At 47.4% G+C, this 22,258-nt stretch overlaps 4 protein-coding genes across 7 annotated transcripts in view; 1 reads left to right on the top strand and 3 right to left on the bottom strand.

The window, feature by feature from the left end:
- The window catches only part of uif (sushi, von Willebrand factor type A, EGF and pentraxin domain-containing protein uif), a 38,307-nt gene extending 21,008 nt beyond the window's left edge, over window positions 1-17,299 (top strand). For 3 of the 4 annotated variants that reach the window (XM_018002270.2, XM_089466156.1, XM_089466154.1), the window contains exons 4-14: window positions 1,618-1,699; window positions 4,832-6,262; window positions 6,393-6,595; window positions 6,665-8,155; window positions 8,249-13,567; window positions 13,631-14,006; window positions 14,067-14,192; window positions 14,318-14,410; window positions 14,684-16,071; window positions 16,393-16,503; window positions 16,571-17,299. In XM_018002270.2, the coding sequence (XP_017857759.1) occupies window positions 1,618-1,699; window positions 4,832-6,262; window positions 6,393-6,595; window positions 6,665-8,155; window positions 8,249-13,567; window positions 13,631-14,006; window positions 14,067-14,192; window positions 14,318-14,410; window positions 14,684-16,071; window positions 16,393-16,503; window positions 16,571-16,602 (10,652 nt within the window). In that variant the 3' untranslated portion in view covers window positions 16,603-17,299. The remainder of the gene's footprint in view (window positions 1-1,617; window positions 1,700-4,831; window positions 6,263-6,392; window positions 6,596-6,664; window positions 8,156-8,248; window positions 13,568-13,630; window positions 14,007-14,066; window positions 14,193-14,317; window positions 14,411-14,683; window positions 16,072-16,392; window positions 16,504-16,570) is intronic. The other variant, XM_018002271.2, reaches the window with a different exon arrangement.
- A 2-nt stretch (window positions 17,300-17,301) lies between these two features.
- LOC108610271 (uncharacterized) lies at window positions 17,302-18,180 on the bottom strand. Its single transcript, XM_018002269.2, has 2 exons — window positions 18,046-18,180; window positions 17,302-17,984 (listed from the first exon to the last, which is right to left on the bottom strand). Exon 2 carries the CDS (start codon window positions 17,980-17,982, stop codon window positions 17,362-17,364), a length of 621 nt encoding a protein of 206 aa, XP_017857758.1. The 5' UTR covers window positions 17,983-17,984; window positions 18,046-18,180; the 3' UTR covers window positions 17,302-17,361.
- Window positions 18,181-19,056: 876 nt separating this feature from the next.
- Window positions 19,057-19,485, bottom strand: LOC149269926 (uncharacterized). Its single transcript, XM_089466213.1, has one exon. It carries the CDS (start codon window positions 19,483-19,485, stop codon window positions 19,057-19,059), a length of 429 nt encoding a protein of 142 aa, XP_089322339.1.
- A 408-nt stretch (window positions 19,486-19,893) lies between these two features.
- On the bottom strand, window positions 19,894-21,897 carry LOC108610270 (uncharacterized). Its single transcript, XM_089466157.1, has 2 exons — window positions 21,683-21,897; window positions 19,894-21,615 (listed from the first exon to the last, which is right to left on the bottom strand). The coding sequence occupies exon 2, from the start codon at window positions 21,608-21,610 to the stop codon at window positions 20,387-20,389; it is 1,224 nt and encodes a 407-aa protein (XP_089322283.1). The 5' UTR covers window positions 21,611-21,615; window positions 21,683-21,897; the 3' UTR covers window positions 19,894-20,386.
- Window positions 21,898-22,258: the final 361 nt, after the last annotated feature.

Here is a 22,258-nt window from a genome sequence, read left to right as displayed (position 1 = left end):
TCAGCTTTCAGTTATGATTAACATTTAAAGTGAGATTTGTTATCTGAATTTAGTGTTTCTTCTACACGGAAATCGTGAAAGTATCTGACATGCTGAGCTTATGTTGAGGTGTAAGAAAAAAAAAAAAAAAAATTGTAACGAGTTTCAGCCGCCAAAAGGCACCAAAGCCTTTGCAAAGGCGATGTCGGCCTAAACGTTTGGCGATCATTTTTATCGACCATTTGCCCATGCAGTGGAAATTGTTGGAATATTTTTGCTTTTTTGTTTGTGTTGTATTTACCACAATTTTGAAACGTCGTATGAGCATTGAGCACTCGCATATTTTAGTCGATTTGATTTTAAATGAAAGCTGTCAATCAAGCCAGCTGAAGGCGGGCTCAACAAGTCAGCAAGTCACAGCAACTTTCCCATTTTACCAGGAAAACGCAGTGCACAATTTCGATTGAGGAAAATGAAAGCGCCACAAGCCAAAATAATTAATTTTTATTTTCTGCGAAAAAAAAAGATTGAAAAACTTAGCTACTTTGCTTCTAGACCAATGATATCAAAGCCCGACTGGGTAAATAACTCAATTAAATGCTTGTGTATCCAGAATAGATAATTAATTCTAAACAGCTATATCTCTTAATGGCATAGAAAGCCAGAGCCAATGCCGCTGAGATGTAGAAATTAAATTATGCAAAACAAGTCGCTTTGATTGGGGTCACGCTTAGAGATCTCGGCGGGAAGCCAACTGCAACTGAATTTAATGTCAAGAGCTGCTCGAGCAAAGAGCAGAAGAGGTTTTGCTGTAGAATTTTTCTTTCCATGAGAGAAACGAAGAGTTTTTGGTTATGGGAAGTAATTTCTCCTCTTATGAAGTATCTTGAGTTCCCTGCAAGTGTGAGGTTTTCCATTAGTCGACAAGCTGATAGGGAAATCGAATAAAGGAAAACCAAATTTATTCAAAATGGTTATTTTTTGTTAAAAGACTTTATAAGTATTTCATCATCCCTCATTTCGAGTTCTAATATTATACCAAAATTCGAAGGCATCTTTTTTACAATGTGTTAGTAAAATATATAAGTCTGTTGAAGGCCATTAGAAAGCGAAATTTTTATTGTCAACTCATAAAAGTTAATTAACCTGAGAATGTTTATAATTCGCATGCAATAAAAGCTAAAATTATTACACTAAAATAATTTTTATAATCTATTAAATTTAAATGAAAAAATTTAATTTAATAATTTCATAAATAAAATTTCTTTAGTTTTGTAAATAAAATTATATGAAATTATTTAATAAAGACAATTTTTTATATTAATTAATATCAGTATTTTTAGTTTTATTAAATGATTTAAATAATTTATTTAATAAATAAGATTATATACAAATTGTATTTAAATTACATTTATTAATTCTTATTATATATTAGTTATTACTATACTTTTTTTAAATTTTATATAATTTTTTGCTTTTAAGTTACGTCATTATTAATATTAACAAATTTGATTATACGTCTCCATTCTACAATTTTTTTAAGTTTATATGCATGACAAAAATTTGCAGTTAATGCATTTTCCCAAATCGAGCTGTGACCTTGTCTAATACGAATTCATTATTGTTTATTTTTTTCAGGCTGGGAACTGCGCGGCTTAAATTGTTATAAATATTTCAATATCAAGCATTCGTGGGAGAAAAGCGCCGAACTGTGTCGAAGGTGAGTAAAATCATAGCATAACCATAATCAGATGTTAATTTGAATATATCAGAGTACAACTAAATATATGTATACATGGTTATATAGAGGAAGTTGTGGGCATCGGACTTCTGTTTCAGCCAAGCAGTGAACTGGCTCAAAGTAGCTACGCTTCAATAAGCACAGCTACCTGTTCTTCGTGATAGATAGATACCAAGAGAGATAGATGCTAGTTGTCTGACCGGCTGTAAAGATCTGTGCTTGACTAAAAATATACACTATAGTCTATAGTATATACACACATATACTGAAGCGGCGGCAACAGTTGCCGTTACAGCACCGCATTGCATTTCCGCTGACAGTTAACTGTCAATGCCAAAGTGGGCTGCCTCTTAGGCCAAAATGCAGCCGGCAGCAGTGTTGACCAAGTTCGTAATTGTTTTTCAGGCCTGGCTGGGCAGGCCATCGATAAGCCATCGATGATTCATAATAATTTGTTTCTTTTTTTCTTCTTCTGCTTTTGCTTCGTCTTCTTCTTCTTCTTTGGCCACTTTATTCGAGCGAAAAGAAAGTCGTCGACGTAGTCAATAAGCTTCCGGCGTTCGGCCCAAAAAAAAAAAACAAGCATTCCTGATTCGGTTTTTGGGTGTTAACCCACTGTTGACCCAAATACTTGCGAGTGGTTCGGCCAGTGCCTGCACCTGTCCGAGAGAGTTGAGAGCTCGCGTAGCCTAAAAACCTCTGATCTTGTGGGCTTGTCTCGGAAATTGAGAGTGTTTCGATTTGATCGAAGTCGTAGTTTTTTATCGATTGTAATTTCAGCTTGGCTTTAATGAGCGTGTGAATTGCTGGCTTTTGGATTGACCGCGGGGCATGTGGGGTGAAAGTTATTCGGAATGAAGGTGTTTTTTTTTTTCTCTGTCGTTTTTCTTTTACATTTATTTTTCGGTGCTTAACATTAATAAAGTTATTGGCTGGCCATAGACTTGGTCTAGTGTCAATGGCCTACGCAATTTCTCTTTGCTGTCTGTCAGGTGTTAAATGGCAATTACATATGCCCGGCACAGGCTACACCAGGCCAGTTGACACTGGCAACAACAGCAGCAGCAGCAGCAGCAGCTACAGTGGCCCCTTCTATAATGTACGCGTCATTTACATGCCATAGACCTCGCCCCAGTCCACTGCCAATTAAAATGCTGCTAACGTTTTATTAGTTTTGCCACAGCGCAAGTTCAACAAACGACAAACAACTGTTGACTGCTCGATAGATTTGCCAAAAAAGTACACAATACATATATACACATACGTATAGGTGTGTATGTATATAAATCTGACTTAACGATAGCAGTCTATGTCAGGTGTCGCCCTTACACTCCAAATGTGAAATATTTCTTTTGGGTGAAATTTTCATTTTGTTTTCTTACTCCCTATCTGTCTCGCTCACTCTGTTGCTTAACGATTTTGCGTGTGCAGCATGCGAAATACGTAGAATGAAGGAAAGTGCCGATAAGGCGTTAACATTTCCAGTTAACGGAGCTGTGACCAAAAAATAAAAGCCACTCGTGAATTTGGAACTTGTTGACTTTTAGTATTTGGGCGTAGTCGACGAATCGCAATGAAAACTCTTTTTGAATGATGTTTTGGCAGCAGCCCGTTCGGGCAAATCAATTTGCTTCAACTTTTGGTCATAGGCGCGGAAACAGGTAGCTGAGCCAATTTTATTGAACCGTAGAATTTTTAACGGAGCTATAAATAGTCAACAATCATTCATAGATATAATAACAGTTAAAGAAATAACTAAGAAGAATATCGAATATTTTCTTAGAAAAAATGAAATATATTAAAACGATGATATCTGATTTTTTATTGAAGCATTGCAAGGAGTTTTCAACATACAATTGATTCGTTTCACATATCTGTAAAATATATTCATGAAATATATGAAATATATTAAAAACATAAATAATAAAATAAATAAATAATAATAATATAATTGAAAACATTTTTATATGATTTAAAGTATGAATTGTTAAATATGAAACATATTATGTCTAATATATTTAACATATTATTTATTTAGTTTTTTATTCAAAAAATATATTTATATATTTTAAAAAATATATTCAATTTTATTTTTACATATTTCTAATTTCTGAATTCTTTTATTATATTATCGTTGAAATAATTCAAAATTAATTTATAAATTAATTTTCAATATATTTACAAAATACTTTCCATTCATGTCAATTGTTAAACATCAAATGTTATTTCAGAAATTATATACATATATTTAGAAAATGTTTATTTATACACGGGTACACTGCGCATACATATCATTATGTTGTTCCACGCATGAGGCTTGAGTAAATTTTCAAATGTTTAACACGATGGTGGTGAAAATAAGCGAGTACAGACGTGCAAATAATACCAGACAACAAAATTGTTAACTGAATAGCCGAACATGGCAAGCAACGCATTCCACCGGCATGCACACAAAGCCACACACAGTTACTCAAATATGTACTCAGCCCGGTCTTCTGTTTTCACTTGGTATTGGAGCTGTACAATTGCCAGTTATGTATTTCGGGTGGGCAGGGCGGTGGGGCCTGCTGCGGATGGGTGTTGCAGGGATGCAGTGAGTGCAACATGCATAATTTTTGGCATGCAAGCAGGCCCAACAGCTGCAGCGTGCGACAGCTGTCACTCCTATAACGCCCCCACGCTGCGTATGTGTAATATACCAGATTTGAATGCACAGCTAAGCCCATGAGTCAAACATACAGCGGATAATTTGGGATTCGAAACTGGTTTTCTTTTGCTTCTTGGCTTGCAGCTGTCGTAGAACGCACCAAGTCGAACTGTGGACTTTAACAAACTGGAGCTTTGCGGATTGGAAACGAAAGTTTTCCATTGTGTTGAGCGCTTTGTTGTTGCTTTATCTATTCTGTTTTCGGTAACAACATAATTAAGTCGGCAGCAGATAAAATAGAAAGTAAAGCGCATTAGAAAACTGCAGCTGCATAATTGAAATTGCGTTAAGTGTGCAGCGGAAGCATGAGACAGCTACTTAGAGATTCAAGACCTGCAGCTCTCTGGTCTCTACCACCACTAATCACTGACATCCTCTTCAACTCTTACTCTTTCCCTTCGCAGATATGGCGCCGAGCTGGTGGCCATCGATAGCTATGCGGAAAACAATGAGACGCTGGCGATAGCACGTGCCAGTGATCCCAATCAGCGGGCCTCGGACAAGTACTGGCTGGGCCTGGCCTCACTCGACGATCTGCGCACGAATACCCTAGAGTCGGCATCGGGCGCATTGATCTCCCAGTACTCGGGCTTTTGGTCTCTGCAGCAGCCCAATGCTGAGTCGGGCGAGTGTGTGGCGGCCAGTTTTGGCGGCAAGTCACAGAGCTGGGATCTGGGCACCTGCGAGTCGCTGCTGCCCTTCATGTGCCGTGCTCCGGCCTGTCCCCAGGGGGCGCTGCATTGCGCCAATGGACTGTGCATCAATCAGGCCTTCAAGTGTGACGGCAGCGACGATTGCGGCGACGGCACCGACGAGCTGGACTGTCCCGCCCAGTGCCACTTCCACATGCAGTCGGGCGGCGATGTCATCGAGACGCCCAACTATCCGCACAAGTATGGAGCGCTGAGCAAGTGCAAGTGGACGCTGGAGGGTCCGTTGGGCAGCAACATCATCCTGCAGTTCCAGGACTTTGAGACTGAGAAAACGTTTGATACGGTCCAAGTTCTGGTCGGCGGACGCACTGAGGACAAGGCCGTGTCGCTGGCCACGCTCAGTGGCAAACAGGATCTGGCCACACAGCCATTTGTGTCCGCCTCCAACTTCATGATTGTCAAGTTCACGACCGACGGCAGCGTGGAGCGCAAAGGTTTCCGGGCCACATGGAAGACAGAGGCCAAGAACTGCGGCGGCACCCTGAAGGCGACGCTGCAGAGGCAAATACTGACGAGCCCCAACTATCCCAAGCAATATCCCGGTGGTCTGGAGTGCCTGTATGTGATCAAGGCGCAGCCCGGTCGCATCATCTCCATTGAAGTGGACGACCTGGACATTGCCGAGGGCCGTGATCAGCTGCTCATACGCGACGGCGACTCACCCATGAGCCGCATCATCGCCAAGCTGACGGGCAAATCGACGCAAAACGAACGCGTGATTATCTCCACCGGCAATACGCTCTACCTCTACTTCAAGTCCAACCTCGGTGAGGCGGGCAAGGGCTTCAGTCTGCGCTACATTCAGGGCTGCAAGGCAACAATTACGGCACGCAACGGCACAGTTACCTCGCCCGCATTCGGCTTGGCCGATTACCCCAAGAATCAGGAGTGCTTCTTCACGATCCGCAATGATGCACGTGCCCCGCTCTCGCTCAAGTTTGACAAATTCACAGTGCATAAGAGCGACAATGTGCAGGTCTTCGATGGTTCCTCAACGTCCGGACTGCGTCTGCATTCTGGAAATGGTTTCACTGGCACCGCAGCTCCAAAACTAACCTTGACTGCTTCTTCGGGAGAGATGTTGATTAAATTTACATCGGATGCGCTACACAATGCAGCGGGGTAAGTGAACTGAATTTCCCATTTCTATAATCTGAACCTGCACCTATCCTCTCCTCCCAATACTCTCCCGACAATACTCTTAGTTTTCTCTGGACTTATTTTACTAATTGGCATTTTTTTTCTTCCTCAGTTGGTCGGCTACGTTCTCGGCGGACTGCCCTGAACTAAAGCCCGGCATTGGAGCCTTGGCCTCCAGTCGCGACACGGCCTTTGGCACGCTGGTCAGCTTTACATGTCCCATTGGACAAGAGTTTGCCACCGGCAAGACGCGTCTGGTTACGGAATGTTTGCCTGGTGGCAACTGGAGTGTCTCCTACATACCAAAGTGTCAGGGTAAGTCGAGCTTAGCACAGTTCAATTGAGTGATCTATCACTAACAACCTATCTCAATTCCCTCCACAGAGGTCTACTGCGGTCCCGTTCCACAAATTGACAACGGCTTCTCCATTGGCTCCTCGAACGTCACCTACCGCGGCATCGCCATGTATCAGTGTTATGCTGGCTTCGCCTTTGCCTCAAACGAACCCATCGAAAAGATTTCCTGCCTGCCCGACGGACGCTGGGAGCGTCAGCCCCATTGCATGGCCTCGCAGTGCGCCGCCCTGCCCGAGGTGCCGCACGCCAATATGACCTTGCTCAATGGCGGCGGTCGCAGCTACGGCACCATTGTCCAATACGAGTGCGAGCCCGGCTATGAGCGCAACGGACATCCCGTGCTCACCTGCATGTCGAATGGCACTTGGAGTGGCGATGTGCCACGATGCAGCCGTAAGCGTTGCTTCGAGTTCCCTGAAATCGAAAACGGTTTTGTGGTAGATGCAGCCCGGCCGTACCACTTTGGCGATGAGGCTAGGGTGCAGTGCTTCAAGGGCTATAAGCTGATTGGCAGCAATATCATGCGCTGCAGCGAGGCTCAGCGCTTCGAGCAGCCACCCAGCTGCGAGGATATCAACGAGTGCAGCTCCTCCCAATGCGATTTGACCACCACCGAATGCATGAATACCAACGGTTCGTTCCATTGCCAATGCCGTCCTGGCTTCACCGCGACCACTGAGTGCCGCCCGGTTGGAGATTTGGGTCTGGGCAATGGCGGTATACCAGATGATAGTATCAGCACCTCTGCCAGTGAGCCGGGCTATAGCAAGGGCCTGTTGCGCCTTAATTCGAATGGCTGGTGTGGCGCCTCCTTGGAGCCCGGCGCAAACTGGATATTGATTGACCTGAAGGCACCCACCATACTGAGGGGCTTCCGCACCATGTCTGTGCAGCGTCCCGATGGCAATATAGCCTTCAGCTCGGCTGTGCGCCTGCAATACTCGAACGATTTGACAGATGTCTTCAAGGATTACGCCAATCCCGATGGCACCGCCGTCGAGTTCAGAATACTGGAGCCCACCCTGTCCATCCTGAATCTGCCGTTGCCCATAGAAGCGCGCTACGTGCGCTTCCGCATACAGGACTATGTGGGCGCCCCTTGCGTGCGCATGGAACTGATGGGCTGCACCCGCTTGGACTGCGTGGACATCAATGAGTGCAGCAGAAACAACGGCGGCTGCGACCAAAAGTGCATCAACTCGCCCGGCAGCTATGCCTGCGCCTGTAATACCGGTTACCAGCTCTACACATCCAACGGCACCGCTGGCTACCACATTGAGCGTTCGGAGACCGGTGAACGCGACGGCGACACCTATCAGCGCAACAAGACCTGTGTGCCACTGATGTGCCCAGAGCTGCAGCCACCAGAGAACGGACAACTGCTCAGCGAGCGAAGCGATTATCATTTCGGCGATATTGTGCGGTTCCAATGCCACTTCGGCTACATCATGAGCGGAAGCTCCGTGGCGCTGTGCCTATCCAGCGGTCAATGGAATGCGAGCGTACCAGAATGCAATTGTAAGTCATCGTGAATGGGCCTCATGCAGTCGGTTATACCCGATTACAGCAACTAAGATTCATTCTCTTACTAATTCCTTTTCTCCCTTACAGACGCCAAGTGCGTTTCTTTGCCCGATGACAAGCTGGAGGGTCTGACTGTGGCACGTCCCGATCCCGAGTCCGTGCTGGTGCCGTTCCGTGACAATGTTACCATCAGCTGCGGCTCACCTGGTCGTCAGCTACGCTCGACAGCCTCTGCAGGATTCAGACAGTGCGTGTACGATCCGAAACCAGGTCTACCCGACTACTGGCTATCGGGCATGCAGCCTTCGTGCCCCCGCGTGGATTGTTATGCGCCCATGCCAACACCTGGTGCCGAGTACGGGCAGTTTGTGGACACCCGTTTCCAGAGCAGCTTCTTCTTTGGCTGCCAGAATACCTTCAAGCTGGCCGGGCAAACCCAGCGTCACGATAATGTGGTGCGCTGTGGTGCCGATGGTATTTGGGACTTTGGCGATTTGCGTTGTGAGGGACCCGTGTGCGAGGATCCAGGCCGTCCAGCCGATGGACGTCAGCTGGCGCGCAGCTACGAACAGAGCTCGGAGGTTTACTTCGGCTGCAACCGTCCCGGCTACATTCTGATCAACCCCAGGCCAATTACGTGCATACGTGAACCGGAGTGCAAGGTGATCAAGCCGTTGGGTCTGAGCTCAGGCAAAATACCCGACTCAGCCATCAATGCCACATCGGAGCGACCAAACTATGAGGCCAAGAACATCCGCCTGAACTCGGCCACGGGCTGGTGCGGCAAGCAGGAAGCGTTTACCTACGTCAGCGTGGATCTGGGACAGATCTACCGCGTCAAGGCAATCCTAGTCAAGGGCGTTGTGACCAACGATATTGTTGGGCGTCCCACAGAGATACGCTTCTTCTACAAGCAGGCGGAGAGTGAGAACTATGTGGTGTACTTCCCCAACTTTAATCTAACCATGCGTGATCCCGGCAACTACGGTGAACTGGCCATGATTACCCTGCCCAAGTACGTGCAGGCACGTTTCGTTATTCTGGGCATCGTCAGCTACATGGACAATGCCTGCCTGAAGTTCGAGCTGATGGGCTGCGAGGAGCCAAAGGTGGAGCCGCTATTGGGCTACGACTACGGCTACTCGCCCTGCGTGGACAATGAGCCGCCAATTTTCCAGAATTGCCCACAGCAGCCGATTGTGGTGCGTCGAGACGAAAATGGTGGTGTGCTGCCCGTCAACTTTACCGAACCGACTGCCGTGGACAACTCCGGCTCGATTGCCAGGCTGGAGATCAAGCCGCAGAACTTCCGCACGCCCAGTCACATCTTCAAGGATACGGTGGTGAAATATGTGGCCTTCGACTATGATGGTAATGTGGCCATATGCGAGATCAATATAACCGTGCCCGATGTCACCCCACCATTGCTGCAGTGTCCGCAGAGCTACGTGATTGAGCTGGTTGATCGCCAGGACAGCTACAACGTCAACTTCAACGACACGCGCAAGCGCATCAAGACATCGGACGAGACGGGCGAAGTGCGTCTGCAATTCACCCCCGAGCGAGCGACCATCAAGATTGGCCACTTCGAGAATGTCACTGTCACGGCCACCGACAAGTTCAACAATCGCGCCAGCTGCCACTTCCAGGTCTCCGTGCAGGCCTCGCCCTGTGTGGACTGGGAGCTGCAGCCGCCAGCCAACGGAGCTATCAACTGCCTGCCGGGAGATCGGGGCATTGAGTGCATAGCCACCTGCAAGCCTGGCTTCCGCTTTACCGACGGCGAGCCCCTGAAGACCTTCTCCTGCGAAACCTCCCGCCTGTGGCGCCCCACCTCTGTGGTACCCGACTGTGTCTCCGAGAACACGGAGCAGGCTGCCTACCATGTGACTGCGACCATCACGTATCGCGCCAATGGCGCCGTGGCCCAATCCTGTCTGGGTCAATACCAGGAGGTGCTCTCTCATCACTACGCCGGCCTCAATCAGCTGCTCTCGCAGCGCTGTTCCGCGGTGAATGTCAACATGAATGTCACTTTCATCAAGGCGGTGCCGTCGCTGCTGGAGGAAAATGTTGTCAAGATGGACTTTATACTCTCGATCCTGCCGGCCGTGCGCCAGCCCCAGCTGTACGATCTCTGCGGCTCCACGCTGAATCTGATCTTTGATCTGAGCGTACCGTATGCCAGCGCCGTCATTGACTCCCTGCTCAACATCTCCAATATTGGCAACCAGTGTCCGCCGCTGCGCGCACTCAAGTCGCAAATCTCGCGCGGATTCAACTGCAACATGGGCGAAGTGCTCAACATGGACACGAGCGACGTGCCGCGCTGCCTGCACTGCCCGGCTGGCACCTATGTGTCCGAGGGTCAGAACAGCTGCACCTACTGCCCACGCGGCTATTACCAGAATCGCGATCGCCAGGGCACCTGCCTGCGCTGTCCCGCCGGCACCTATACCAGGGAGGAGGGCTCAAAGGCATTGACCGACTGCATTCCCGTTTGCGGCTATGGCACCTACTCGCCAACGGGTCTGGTGCCCTGCTTGGAGTGTCCACGCAACTCCTTCAGCGCCGAGCCGCCCACTGGCGGTTTTAAGGACTGCCAGGCCTGTCCAGCTCAGACGTTCACCTATCAGCCAGCCGCTTCCAACAAGGGGCTGTGCCGTGCCAAGTGCGCGCCCGGCACCTACTCCGCCACAGGCCTGGCTCCCTGCTCGCCCTGCCCACTGCATCACTACCAGAGCGCGTCGGGTGCACAGAGCTGCAACGAATGCCCTAGCAACATGCGCACCGACACCGCCGGCGCCAAGGGACGCGAGCAGTGCAAGCCCGTGGTTTGTGGAGACGGTGCCTGCCAGCATGGCGGACTCTGCGTGCCCATGGGCCATGACATCCAGTGCTTCTGCCCGGCTGGCTTCTCTGGCCGCCGCTGCGAACAGGACATCGACGAGTGCGCCTCACAGCCGTGCTTCAACGGAGGTCAGTGCAAGGATCTGCCACAGGGCTATCGCTGCGAGTGCCCCATCGGCTACTCGGGCATCAATTGCCAGGAGGAGGCCAGCGACTGTGGCAATGACACCTGCCCCGCCCAAGCCATGTGCAAGAACGAGCCGGGCTACAAGAACGTGACCTGCCTCTGTCGCAGCGGCTACACCGGCGATCAGTGCGATGTGACCATAGATCCCTGCACAGCGAATGGAAATCCGTGCACCAACGGCGCCAGCTGCCTGGCCCTGCAACAGGGCCGCTACAAGTGCGAGTGTCTGCCGGGCTGGGAGGGAAGGCACTGTGAGCAGAATATCAACGATTGCGAGGAGAATCCCTGCCTGCTGGGCGCTGCCTGCACGGATCTGGTCAATGACTTCCAGTGCGCGTGCCCGCCTGGCTTCACCGGCAAACGCTGCGAGCAGAAGATCGACTTGTGCTTATCCGAGCCCTGCAAGCATGGCACCTGCGTGGACCGTCTGTTTGACCACGAGTGCGTCTGCCAGCCGGGCTGGACGGGCCCCGCCTGCGATGTCAACATCGACGACTGCGAGAATCGGCCGTGCGCCAACGATGGCGTCTGCGTGGATCTGGTCAATGGCTACAGCTGCAACTGCGAGCCGGGCTACACGGGCAAGAACTGCCAGCACACGATCGATGACTGCGCCTCGAATCCCTGCCAGCACGGCGCCACCTGTGTGGATCAGCTGGATGGCTTCAGCTGCAAGTGCCGCCCGGGCTATGTAGGCCTCAGCTGTGAGGCGGAGATCGATGAATGCCTCAGCGATCCGTGCCATCCCGTGGGCACCGAGCGCTGCCTGGATCTGGACAACAAGTACGAGTGCGTCTGCCGTGACGGCTTCAAGGGTCCACTCTGCGAGACGGACATTGATGACTGCGAGCCACAGCCCTGCCTCAACAACGGCATTTGCCGGGATCGCGTCGGCGGCTTCGAGTGCGGCTGTGCACCCGGCTGGAGCGGCATGCGCTGCGAGCAGCAGGTGACCACCTGCAATGTGCAGGCTCCGTGCCAGAACGATGCCAAGTGCATTGATCTGTTCCAGGACTACTTCTGCGTGTGTCCCAGCGGCACGGACGGCAAGAACTGCGAGACGGCGCCCGAGCGCTGCATTGGCAATCCCTGCATGCACGGCGGCAAGTGCCAGGACTTTGGCTCCGGCCTCAACTGCAGCTGTCCGGCGGACTATGCCGGCATCGGCTGCCAGTACGAGTACGATGCCTGCGAGGAGCATGTGTGCCAGAATGGAGCCACCTGCTTGGACAACGGCGACGGCTACAGCTGCCAGTGTCCGCCTGGCTTCACGGGCAAGAACTGCGAACTGGACATTGTGGATTGCAAGGATAACTCCTGTCCGCCTGGTGCGAGCTGCGTGGATCTGACCAATGGCTTCTACTGCCAGTGCCCCTTCAACATGACCGGCGACGATTGCCGCAAGGCCATCCAGGTGGACTACGATCTGTACTTCAGCGACGCATCGCGCTCCACCGCTGCCCAGGTGGTGCCATTCCCCACCGGCGAGGCGACTAGCTTGACCGTGGCCATGTGGGTGCAGTTCGCGCAGAAGGACGACACCGGCATCTTCTTTACCCTATACGGCGTGGACTCGGCTCGCATGACCCAGCGCCGTCGTCTGTTGCTGCAGGCTCACTCGAGCGGTGTTCAGGTCTCGCTCTTTGAGGATCTGCCCGATGTGTTCCTCAGCTTTGGCGAATACACCTCCGTCAACGACGGCCAGTGGCATCACGTGGCTGTTGTCTGGGATGGCCTCAATGGTCAGCTGCAGCTGATCACAGAGGGTCTGATCGCCAGCAAGCTGGAGTATGGCAACGGTGGTACTCTGCCTGCCTACCTCTGGTCCGTGCTGGGTCGCCCGCAACCGGACAGCATTAAGCACGAGCGGGGCTACACCGAAGCCGGCTTCCAAGGCACAGTGACCAAGGCGCAGGTCTGGGCTCGTGCTCTAGATATTACCTCTGAGATTCAGAAGCAAGTGCGTGACTGCCGTTCCGAGCCGGTGCTGTACTCCGGTCTCATACTGAACTGGGGCGGCTACGAGATGACCGCGGGCGGTGTGGAGCGAAGCGTGCCCTCCATGTGCGGCCAACGCAAGTGCCAGGTGGGCTACACGGGCGCCAATTGTCAACAGCTCGTTGTGGACAAGGAACCGCCAGTTGTGGAGCACTGCCCAGGCGATTTGTGGGTCATTGCCAAGAATGGCTCCGCCGTGGTCACCTGGGACGAGCCACACTTTAGCGACAATATCGGAGTGACCAAGATCTATGAGCGCAACGGACATCGATCGGGCACAACGCTGCTCTGGGGCACCTATGATATTACATACATTGCATCGGATGCTGCTGGCAATACGGCATCGTGCAGCTTCAAGGTTTCGCTACTGAGTAAGTTTATAATAAGCTCTTAGAAGTTCTCATCTAATCTAATCTACTCATTCTTCGTCCTAGCTGAGTTCTGTCCACCTTTGGCCGATCCCGTTGGTGGCTCTCAGGTCTGCAAGGACTGGGGCGCAGGCGGTCAGTTTAAGGTCTGTGAGATTGCCTGTAATACCGGCTTGCGTTTCTCGGAGCCGGTGCCCGAGTTTTATACGTGCGGTGCCGAGGGCTTCTGGCGTCCCACGCGCGAAGCATCCATGCCACTGGTCTATCCATCCTGTTCACCGGCTAAGCCCGCCCAGCGTGTGTTCCGCATCAAAATGCTATTCCCCTCGGATGTGCTCTGCAACAAGGCCGGCCAGGCGGTGCTGCGCCAGAAGGTGACCAACTCCGTGAATGCTTTGAACAGGGACTGGAACTTCTGCTCGTACTCCATTGAGGGCACCAGGTAAAAGTGGACTGGGCGGATGAAAGAAAGGGTTTGACTAATGAGGTTTCTTTTGTGCAGAGAGTGCAAGGATATTCAAATCGATGTCAAGTGCGATCACTATCGCGCCGCCCAAAACAATCGTGTGCGTCGTCAGGTGAAGGATGGCGGTGTCTATGTGATGGAGGCCGAGCTGCCAGTTGTCAAGTAAGTAAATTGGGGTCTGGGGGTCTTCGGTCTGGCATGATGATTCTCTGTCTTGATGTATATATGTGTACTCTCTGTGTTATATGTATGTATATGAATATGTGTTCGTTAACCCCAATTTCTAGCGATGATGACGAGTTGGCGCTGACAGGTCGCCAGGGACGCCAACAAGCTGGCGGCGACACATACACGCTGGAAATAGCCTTCCCGGCTGTTAAGTATGTCAAGCATCCACATTCGTTTAACGATTCAATTCTGCACCCGATCTCCAGCATTCCGCACCTCAGTACTAGCCACTGTCAATCAGACTAATCCAAACATCCAATCAACCAACCAACCAACTCAATCACAATGCAACTCTGTCTAATGCTTCAAGCTAACTTCACATGGGGTTTTTTGTTCTCTGCGTGCTAACCCAACTGATAATATCTTAAACCTAGTCCAATTATACAGCACGAATCTAATCTCACCTTGTTCTTTTCCCACCCTAGCGATCCTGTGGTGCACACCTCGACGGGCGAGCGCTCCAGTGTGAAACAATTGCTGGAGAAATTGATATTGGAGGATGATCAGTTTGCCGTTCAAGATATTCTGCCCAACACCGTGCCCGATCCTGCTTCTCTGGAGCTCGGCTCTGAGTACGCTTGTCCCGTCGGCCAGGTGGTCATGATACCGGACTGTGTGCCCTGCGCCATTGGCACGTTCTATGACAGCGCCAACAAGACGTGCATTCCGTGCGCTCGAGGCACCTATCAGTCCGAGACTGGCCAGCAGCAGTGCAGCAAGTGCCCGACAATAGCGGGACGTCCGGGAGTGACCGCTGGCCCGGGAGCGCGCTCTGCCGCTGACTGCAAGGAGCGTTGCCCGGCCGGCAAATACTTCGATGCTGAGACGGGTCTGTGCCGCTCCTGCGGCCATGGCTTCTACCAGCCCAACGAGGGCGCATTCAGCTGCGAGCTGTGCGGCCTGGGCCAGACCACACGCTCCACGGAGGCAACGTCCCGCAAGGAGTGCCGAGATGAGTGCAGCTCTGGCCAGCAGCTGGGCGCCGACGGACGCTGTGAGCCTTGCCCACGTGGCACTTATCGTCTGCAGGGCGTGCAGCCCTCGTGCGCTGCCTGTCCGCTGGGTCGCACCACGCCCAAGGTGGGCGCCAGCTCGGTGGAGGAATGCACACTGCCGGTCTGCTCGCCCGGCACCTATCTCAATGCAACACTGAACATGTGCATCGAGTGCCGCAAGGGCTTCTATCAATCCGAGTCTCAGCAAACCACCTGCATTCAGTGCCCGCCCAATCACAGCACCAAGATCACCGGAGCCACCTCCAAGAGCGAGTGCACCAATCCCTGCGAGCACATCGCCGAGGGCAAGCCCCATTGCGATGTCAACGCGTACTGCATTATGGAGCCGGAGACCTCAGACTTCAAGTGCGAGTGCAAGCCGGGCTTCAACGGCACTGGCATGGCCTGCACAGATGTGTGTGATGGCTACTGCGAGAACTCTGGCGCTTGTGTCAAGGATCTGAAGGGCACGCCTTCCTGCCGCTGTATCGGCTCCTTCACCGGACCCCATTGCGCCGAGCGCTCGGAATTCGCCTACATAGCTGGAGGCATTGCCGGTGCTGTGATCTTCATCATAATCATTGTGCTGCTCATTTGGATGATTTGTGTGCGCTCCACGAAGCGCAGAGATCCAAAGAAGATGCTGGCGCCGGCAATCGATCAGACTGGCTCCCAAGTCAACTTCTACTATGGCGCCCACACGCCATACGCGGAGTCCATTGCGCCCTCGCATCACAGCACATATGCGCATTACTACGACGACGAGGAGGATGGCTGGGAGATGCCCAACTTTTACAACGAAACCTACATGAAAGACGGTAAGCGAAAGTATTACTCTTTAGCTTTGGCTTCATTATTTAAATAATATATATAAAATAAAATATAAGTAACCTAAAACGCCATCGTTGATGGAGAAATAGAGTGAGATGATTCTTTGTAAGATGAATATATTAGATGAAAGCGTAGGAGCTGAATAGAATTGGAATGAAATTGTTTAAACAGAATCGAGACAAGAGTAGCTTATGATTTGGGTGATGATCGTATTACTTAGCATTGATCATACTCAACCGGAATTTTTTGTAAAACTCTTTCTAACTTCTCTCTCTCCGTCTCCGTCTCTTTCTCTTCTTCTCCTCTAGGTCTACATGGTGGCAAAATGAGCACATTGGCACGATCCAATGCGTCGCTCTATGGAACTAAAGAAGACTTATACGATCGACTGAAACGTCACGCTTACACGGGCAAGAAAGGTACATTCATATATAGAACATATACTCTTTGTAGACCAAAGTAACTAAATCGTCTTTCATCTTGCAGAAAAGAGTGACAGTGATAGCGAAGTGCAGTAAACCAACAACGAAATATATACAAAATAATATATAAAAAATAAAAAAAAAAAAGAATAATATCTTATAAAAAAGAAAAAACAAATAGCTGCTTTAATGTAAATTGTGGTCATAGATGTTCAGCACTGCAACGAGGCAAAGTTCTAGCACTGCCCCCAAGGAAGAGAATCATAAAATACTCATTGAGAGCGTTATGCAAAAGCTTTGCATTGAATCGCCGTAATCGCAGTCCACACTTTAGATATTTTTTTGTAACCTTCGAAAATCAGCTGCAATTACGCGGCTTAATGCAAAGCTTATGATGCAAGAAAAAAAAAGAAAGAAATATTAATGATAAAATAACAATAAACAATTAAAAGAAAGCTGCTTTATGAAAAGAGAAATCTTAAGAAATAGTTAACTCCAACATGTGCTCTTTAAATATGAAAGAAGAATATAACTAAAAACAGAAATTAAGTCGAACTTATGAGTAAATTTGTTTTAATCTTAAGTATTATTTACCTATACGAAACAACAAAAAATAAATACTTTATAAATACCTATTATTACCTTGCTTCAGAAAGGTATGAAAATTAAGAGCGTTAAATTGCAATATATTTTCCAAACTTGTTGAAAAATTCGCGAGTGCTGTAAAAAGCAAATCAAATATAGTCGTTATTTTGTAATTTAAATAAATAAAATTAATAATTATGAATACATACATATTTTGTAAAAATGCCTATGTTTATTTGAAAAGTAAAAAACTGTACGAATATATATGGATTATTTTTCGTTTTGAAAGTATTTTACCCAGGAGGGATTATGGGCCTCTGCTGCATTCGCATTATATGTACAGAGCAGCTCCCTAAATCTACTATCCTTATAACGATCGGAGCGGCTCAGGAAGTCGACGGCTTTATCAAGGTTCAAGTGGACTTGCATCTGTCTGGATATATAGCGATCACAGAGCTTGGGCATATGATTGGTGAAGCTAACTACGGTGGCCAGAACTATCAGGGATACCGGCACTGTAAAGGCGCCAATCAGAACCGCCTCATGCTCATAATAATACTCCGAGCTAACTAGCTCCTTGCCAAGCAGCAGGGTCCTGGCTATCATGACGACAACATGCTCCAATGTCTGCCAGAAGACCAGCATGCCCACCTCCAGTATGAAGATCGCCACCAGACATTCGGCAATATATTTGAACACCATGGGCCTCTCGTCCATGCAAAGTGGCACAATGTCATTTGCGTAGATGATATCCAATAAGGCAACACAGACAATAATTGTGGGCAGAGTGGGACCAGGCGTACTAAAGGTCGTTAGTGGCGTTATATACAGAGAGTACTGAAGGACGAGGTGCATTACGCCGGCGACCAGAACAGCTTCTATTGAAGCCATGTCTATAAGGTAAATATTTAGTGACAAGACAGTAAGACAGTAAGACCATAGGTCATTACTTACTTTATAATAAAATAACTAGAAATTTAAAAGAAAATATATATATTAAAAACACATAAGTGTATGTAGAACAAATAATATTATTTTTAGGCAAGGCCAATGTGATAAGATAAAAGTCTTAAGAAAGTTTGTTGCTGATAAATATATTTAATAATTTTCTTTATTTTTTATATTATTTTTAATCAATTAAATTGATTAGATTAAATTAAACTGTTGTTACTTACATATTAGTATATTGGCTTCTATAGGTAATAATTCGAACAAAATTATGATTGGGAAGAAACTAAAAGAGGGAAACACCCTAGAATAAAAATTGAAAAGACAGCGAAAAAATAGTTTAAGAACATGAATGAATATAAAACACTGTAAGAGTGGATGAATTAGAGTGTGTTGAACAGATGGCTTGGATAAAGGTGTATGGAATAGGGAATGGCATGTAGTCCACATATGTGATACCCACTAGTATAATTTTCTCCCTCTTTAGTTCGTCTTCCCACAGTCCTGTAGTGTGCGTAGAGCCACTAACCAATGGTAGAGCCCAACAGTCAGCGCTACGATCAGCTCTTTAATACTTGCAATCGGCCGAAGAGCTTCTAAAAAGCTTTCGGTCATTCGTGCCGTCGCTCACTCTTTTCTCTTACATACTTCTTAGTTCTCTCAGTAGTTCGGCTCGTCGTTCGAACGTAATAAAACTTAATAAAGAATATCACTGCGAAAGAATTGTCATATGAGAGCCAGACATATCAAAAAAGTCCTCAAGGTGACAAATTGTAGAAAAAATTCTGGGCTCTTCAACTGCAGAACTAAGTGCTGCTAGCCATCCTGAAGATCTCGTAGTCTTAACATGTATCGAATATCCCCTTATGCCTTACTTGATTTATTTGCTTTGTTAAACTCTCTTTTTTTCCACTTTCACCCAAAACCCAACTAGGAATTTGTTCAATGAACTTCGCTAATGACAAATAGTTAAGTTGTTATGCCTTTAATACAGTTTGTTATTTGTTTTTTGCTTTTCTATTGGCTATTGTGGGACTGCTCAACTGCAGCAAATATCACCAGAGACAGCGGCAGAGTGAAGGCGCCGATTATCACGTTCTGCTGCTTGTAATATGTTGGTCTCGAGATCACTTTCATGGACAGTAGCGATCCTTTGACAACTAGGAAAATTGTATGCTCGATCGATTCCCAAAGCAGCATACCCAGCTCGAGTAGGAAGATGACCGTCACAGACTCAAAAACATACTTAAACGTCGTTGACATATCATCGAAGCGTTGCGGTATTATGCGAGTATGATAGATGAGATCCATTAGCGCCAAGCAGACGATGAACGTGGGCGTTGCTGGGCCTGGCGTCTTTAGCACGGTTTGGGGTGTTACATATAGAGCAAATCGAATTACTAAATGCAAAAATCCGGCTAGCACAACGGATTCAATGGCGGCCATTTCTGTCCCAGATTTTAAACAAAAAACAAAATAACAAACAATTTAAATTAGGCCCCGAAATTTCCTAAAATTTGTTGGCATTTTGACACGTTTAAAGACATATTGACAATTTCCACATAGCCATAAGTATTTCGATTTTTGTATATAACATTTTACATACAGATAACATAACATTGTATATACATATTGCTTTGATCTACAAATATTGACGAACTACCCTATGCAGTCTGTATGTAATTATATTTATTTATGTTTACCCACTTTGCAGAAACTTTCTTTAATTTAAGCAGCGTGAAAATATATCTCGTCATCCTTCCAAATTCCAAAAAATTCTCAGAAAAATGAACCACAATATTGATTACCTCAAGAGGGCAACTAAAAACTACTTAAATACAGGACTTATAAATGTGTATCAGCACTATTACAATTTATTATCCGAAGACTAAATATCTATTGTGTGAGGCAATCTTTTGCGATTCTTTGCTGTTTCATATGCTTCGCTTAATTTAGGTGTCAGTTACACATTGTTTTTTTTATAATTTTCGAAACTGCTAAAATAACGCTTGATGGTTTATTTATTGCTTTTGGGTGTTTGCTACAATATATATACATATATGACTATATACTATATATATCATTTTGATACAATTGCTTTGTTCAGTTCCGAGAACAGTGATTTATACTTCGGGAGTTTTTGTAGCGTCGTCGGATTTGTGCCTGTATTGGCGATATTTTTGCTATTGTTTTGGTATTTTTTTTTCTTTTTATTTTTTTGGTTTTATAAAAATAAATGTAATTTTGAGAGCTCAAGGTGAGTTCGATTTTGTTGCGGTTCGTCGCGCGTATACAAAGCTCAGGAATTTGTGTGGTTGAATTTTAAAATGTGTACGCCTACAATTCCCTAATTCTTACGAAAGTAATAAATCAAACCGACAGCCATGCCACAAAATAGTAAGGGGTAGCTCAGCCTGCGGATGCGGTTTCCGCAGAAAATCTGCAGCAGCGAGTGAAAGATGCTCACTCGCTTTCGATGCCACTCAGACTCGTCCTCAGTCGTGAATCTATCCAGGTTGACTAGCATATCCCTGCCAGCATTCAGGTCAGGCAGACACTGGATCTCATGGGGCTGTGCCAGAGCACCCATCTCTCCAGTGTACTGATCGTTGTCGATTTGGAGCAGCTTGTGCAGCAGCTCCATGTCATGCTCTGCCTCAAGTAGTTCCTCCACTCGCACGTGCTTTCGCTCGCGAGTGCCAGCCCTGGGACATGGATTGCTTGTCTGTTTGCCGTCCAGGGGCTGATACAGATCGATGAAATCCGATTGGAGATTTGTTGGCTCTGGCATCAACTGCAGATTTAGTTCTAGCTCAAAGTCAAGCTCCTGAATAGATTCCGTTTCTGACTGTGGGTGTTCTTGATGCGGCTGCCACAGCTGCTCTTGTTGCAGTTGCTGCTGCTGGTCTTGCTGCTCCTCATCTTGCTGCTGCTGCTGCTGTTCCTGCTGATTCATTGCTTGTTGCATCAGCGTCTTTTCAATCTCCTTTTGGACTTCGTTCTCAATGTGTAAATTCAATTGGTTCTCCAGCTCAAGCTTGATCTGTTCTTCAAGTATCTCAGCGTGCAATGCGACATCTGCTTCCATTTCGGCCACGGCGCGTTGCAGCACCCTCAACGTCTGCTGTTCGGCGGCCTCCAGTTCATCCAGACTTCCACTGGTCGCGATTGTCTCCGAGCTGCGCTGTTCGCATGGCGTGGAGTTGCTCGACTGGGTTAGGATTTCAGAACTGGAATCATCGTCGTCGACAGTTATTGAGCAATCCATTTGGACGCCAGAATCCTCAGTTGTGTTCACCAGTGTGCTGGTGCTGCTGAAACTATCGTCCATCTCGCTCCTCGTCTGCAGCGTCTTCATCAGAGAGTTGTACTTGCGAGTACTTGTTTGGATGTAGCTACCGTTCTCATCCAAGCGTACGGGTCCCGGAATCCTCGTTGGCTGATGGACAGTTCCGCTGTTTGTGATTCGTGCTTCGAATTTATTGACTGATTCGGCCTTCGTTCCGCCTTGCGCTGGGTCCTCATTTTTATTCTCATCCGATGGAGTGGCTTGCACATCGCAACTGGCCATGATAACTACATATATGGCCGAACAATTCCCATGACTGCTAATTAGCCTTAAAAGTTTGCACGAATAACTTACCCTGAACTATTTGTTGCAAGACTGACAGAATTTCAGACTGTTTGGATAGCAAGACTATTTTTTTATTGATATTTAGTCGAAAATTATTGTTGTTAAAATGTTTAAAATTTAGGCCTGCACAGCTGATATGTTGAGCTGGAATAAAATGTCAAATTGACATAAGCTCAACGATATACAATGGCAATCTGGCTGGCAAGGGTTGCTCAGCGTCTAAAACTTCAATGTGCACTGTAAGACACAGTCAACACATACATTTGTAATACATATACATTTAAAGTAAATAAATTCGTCTAACAATAGCTTAATTAGATTTGATATAGAAATGTAAAATATGGATCGAATTAACCAACAAACTTCAGCTGTAGAGTCTGTCAATAAAAATATATATTTAATTTTTGACCTTACCTGAACTTACCTTGGTAGTATCCTTGCAAATGTAGACTGAGAAAAATTTAATTTTTTATCACCAATTATTTTTACCAGTATCAGAATGTCCCTACCATCTATGCTTAAAAGCCTTAAAAAACATTCCAGGATATATTAATAGAATGTTTTTGATTGACTTTCTTGTTTCAT

The sequence above is a fragment of the Drosophila arizonae genome, chromosome 3 (assembly GCF_054131065.1).
Source record: "Drosophila arizonae isolate 15081-1271.41 chromosome 3, UAZ_ARI_1.0, whole genome shotgun sequence".
NCBI classification, from domain to species: domain Eukaryota; kingdom Metazoa; phylum Arthropoda; class Insecta; order Diptera; family Drosophilidae; genus Drosophila; species Drosophila arizonae.
The sequence above is the reverse complement of the archived record's forward strand: the minus strand, read 5'-3'. Positions and strand labels throughout refer to the sequence as shown.

What these genes read in the sequence shown, in the direction of transcription:
- LOC108610271 (XM_018002269.2), bottom strand. Translation starts at nt 17,982, where the DNA reads ATGGCTTCAATAGAAGCTGTTCTGGTCGCCGGCGTAATGCACCTCGTC.
- LOC149269926 (XM_089466213.1), bottom strand. Translation starts at nt 19,485, where the DNA reads ATGGCCGCCATTGAATCCGTTGTGCTAGCCGGATTTTTGCATTTAGTA.
- LOC108610270 (XM_089466157.1), bottom strand. Translation starts at nt 21,610, where the DNA reads ATGGCCAGTTGCGATGTGCAAGCCACTCCATCGGATGAGAATAAAAAT.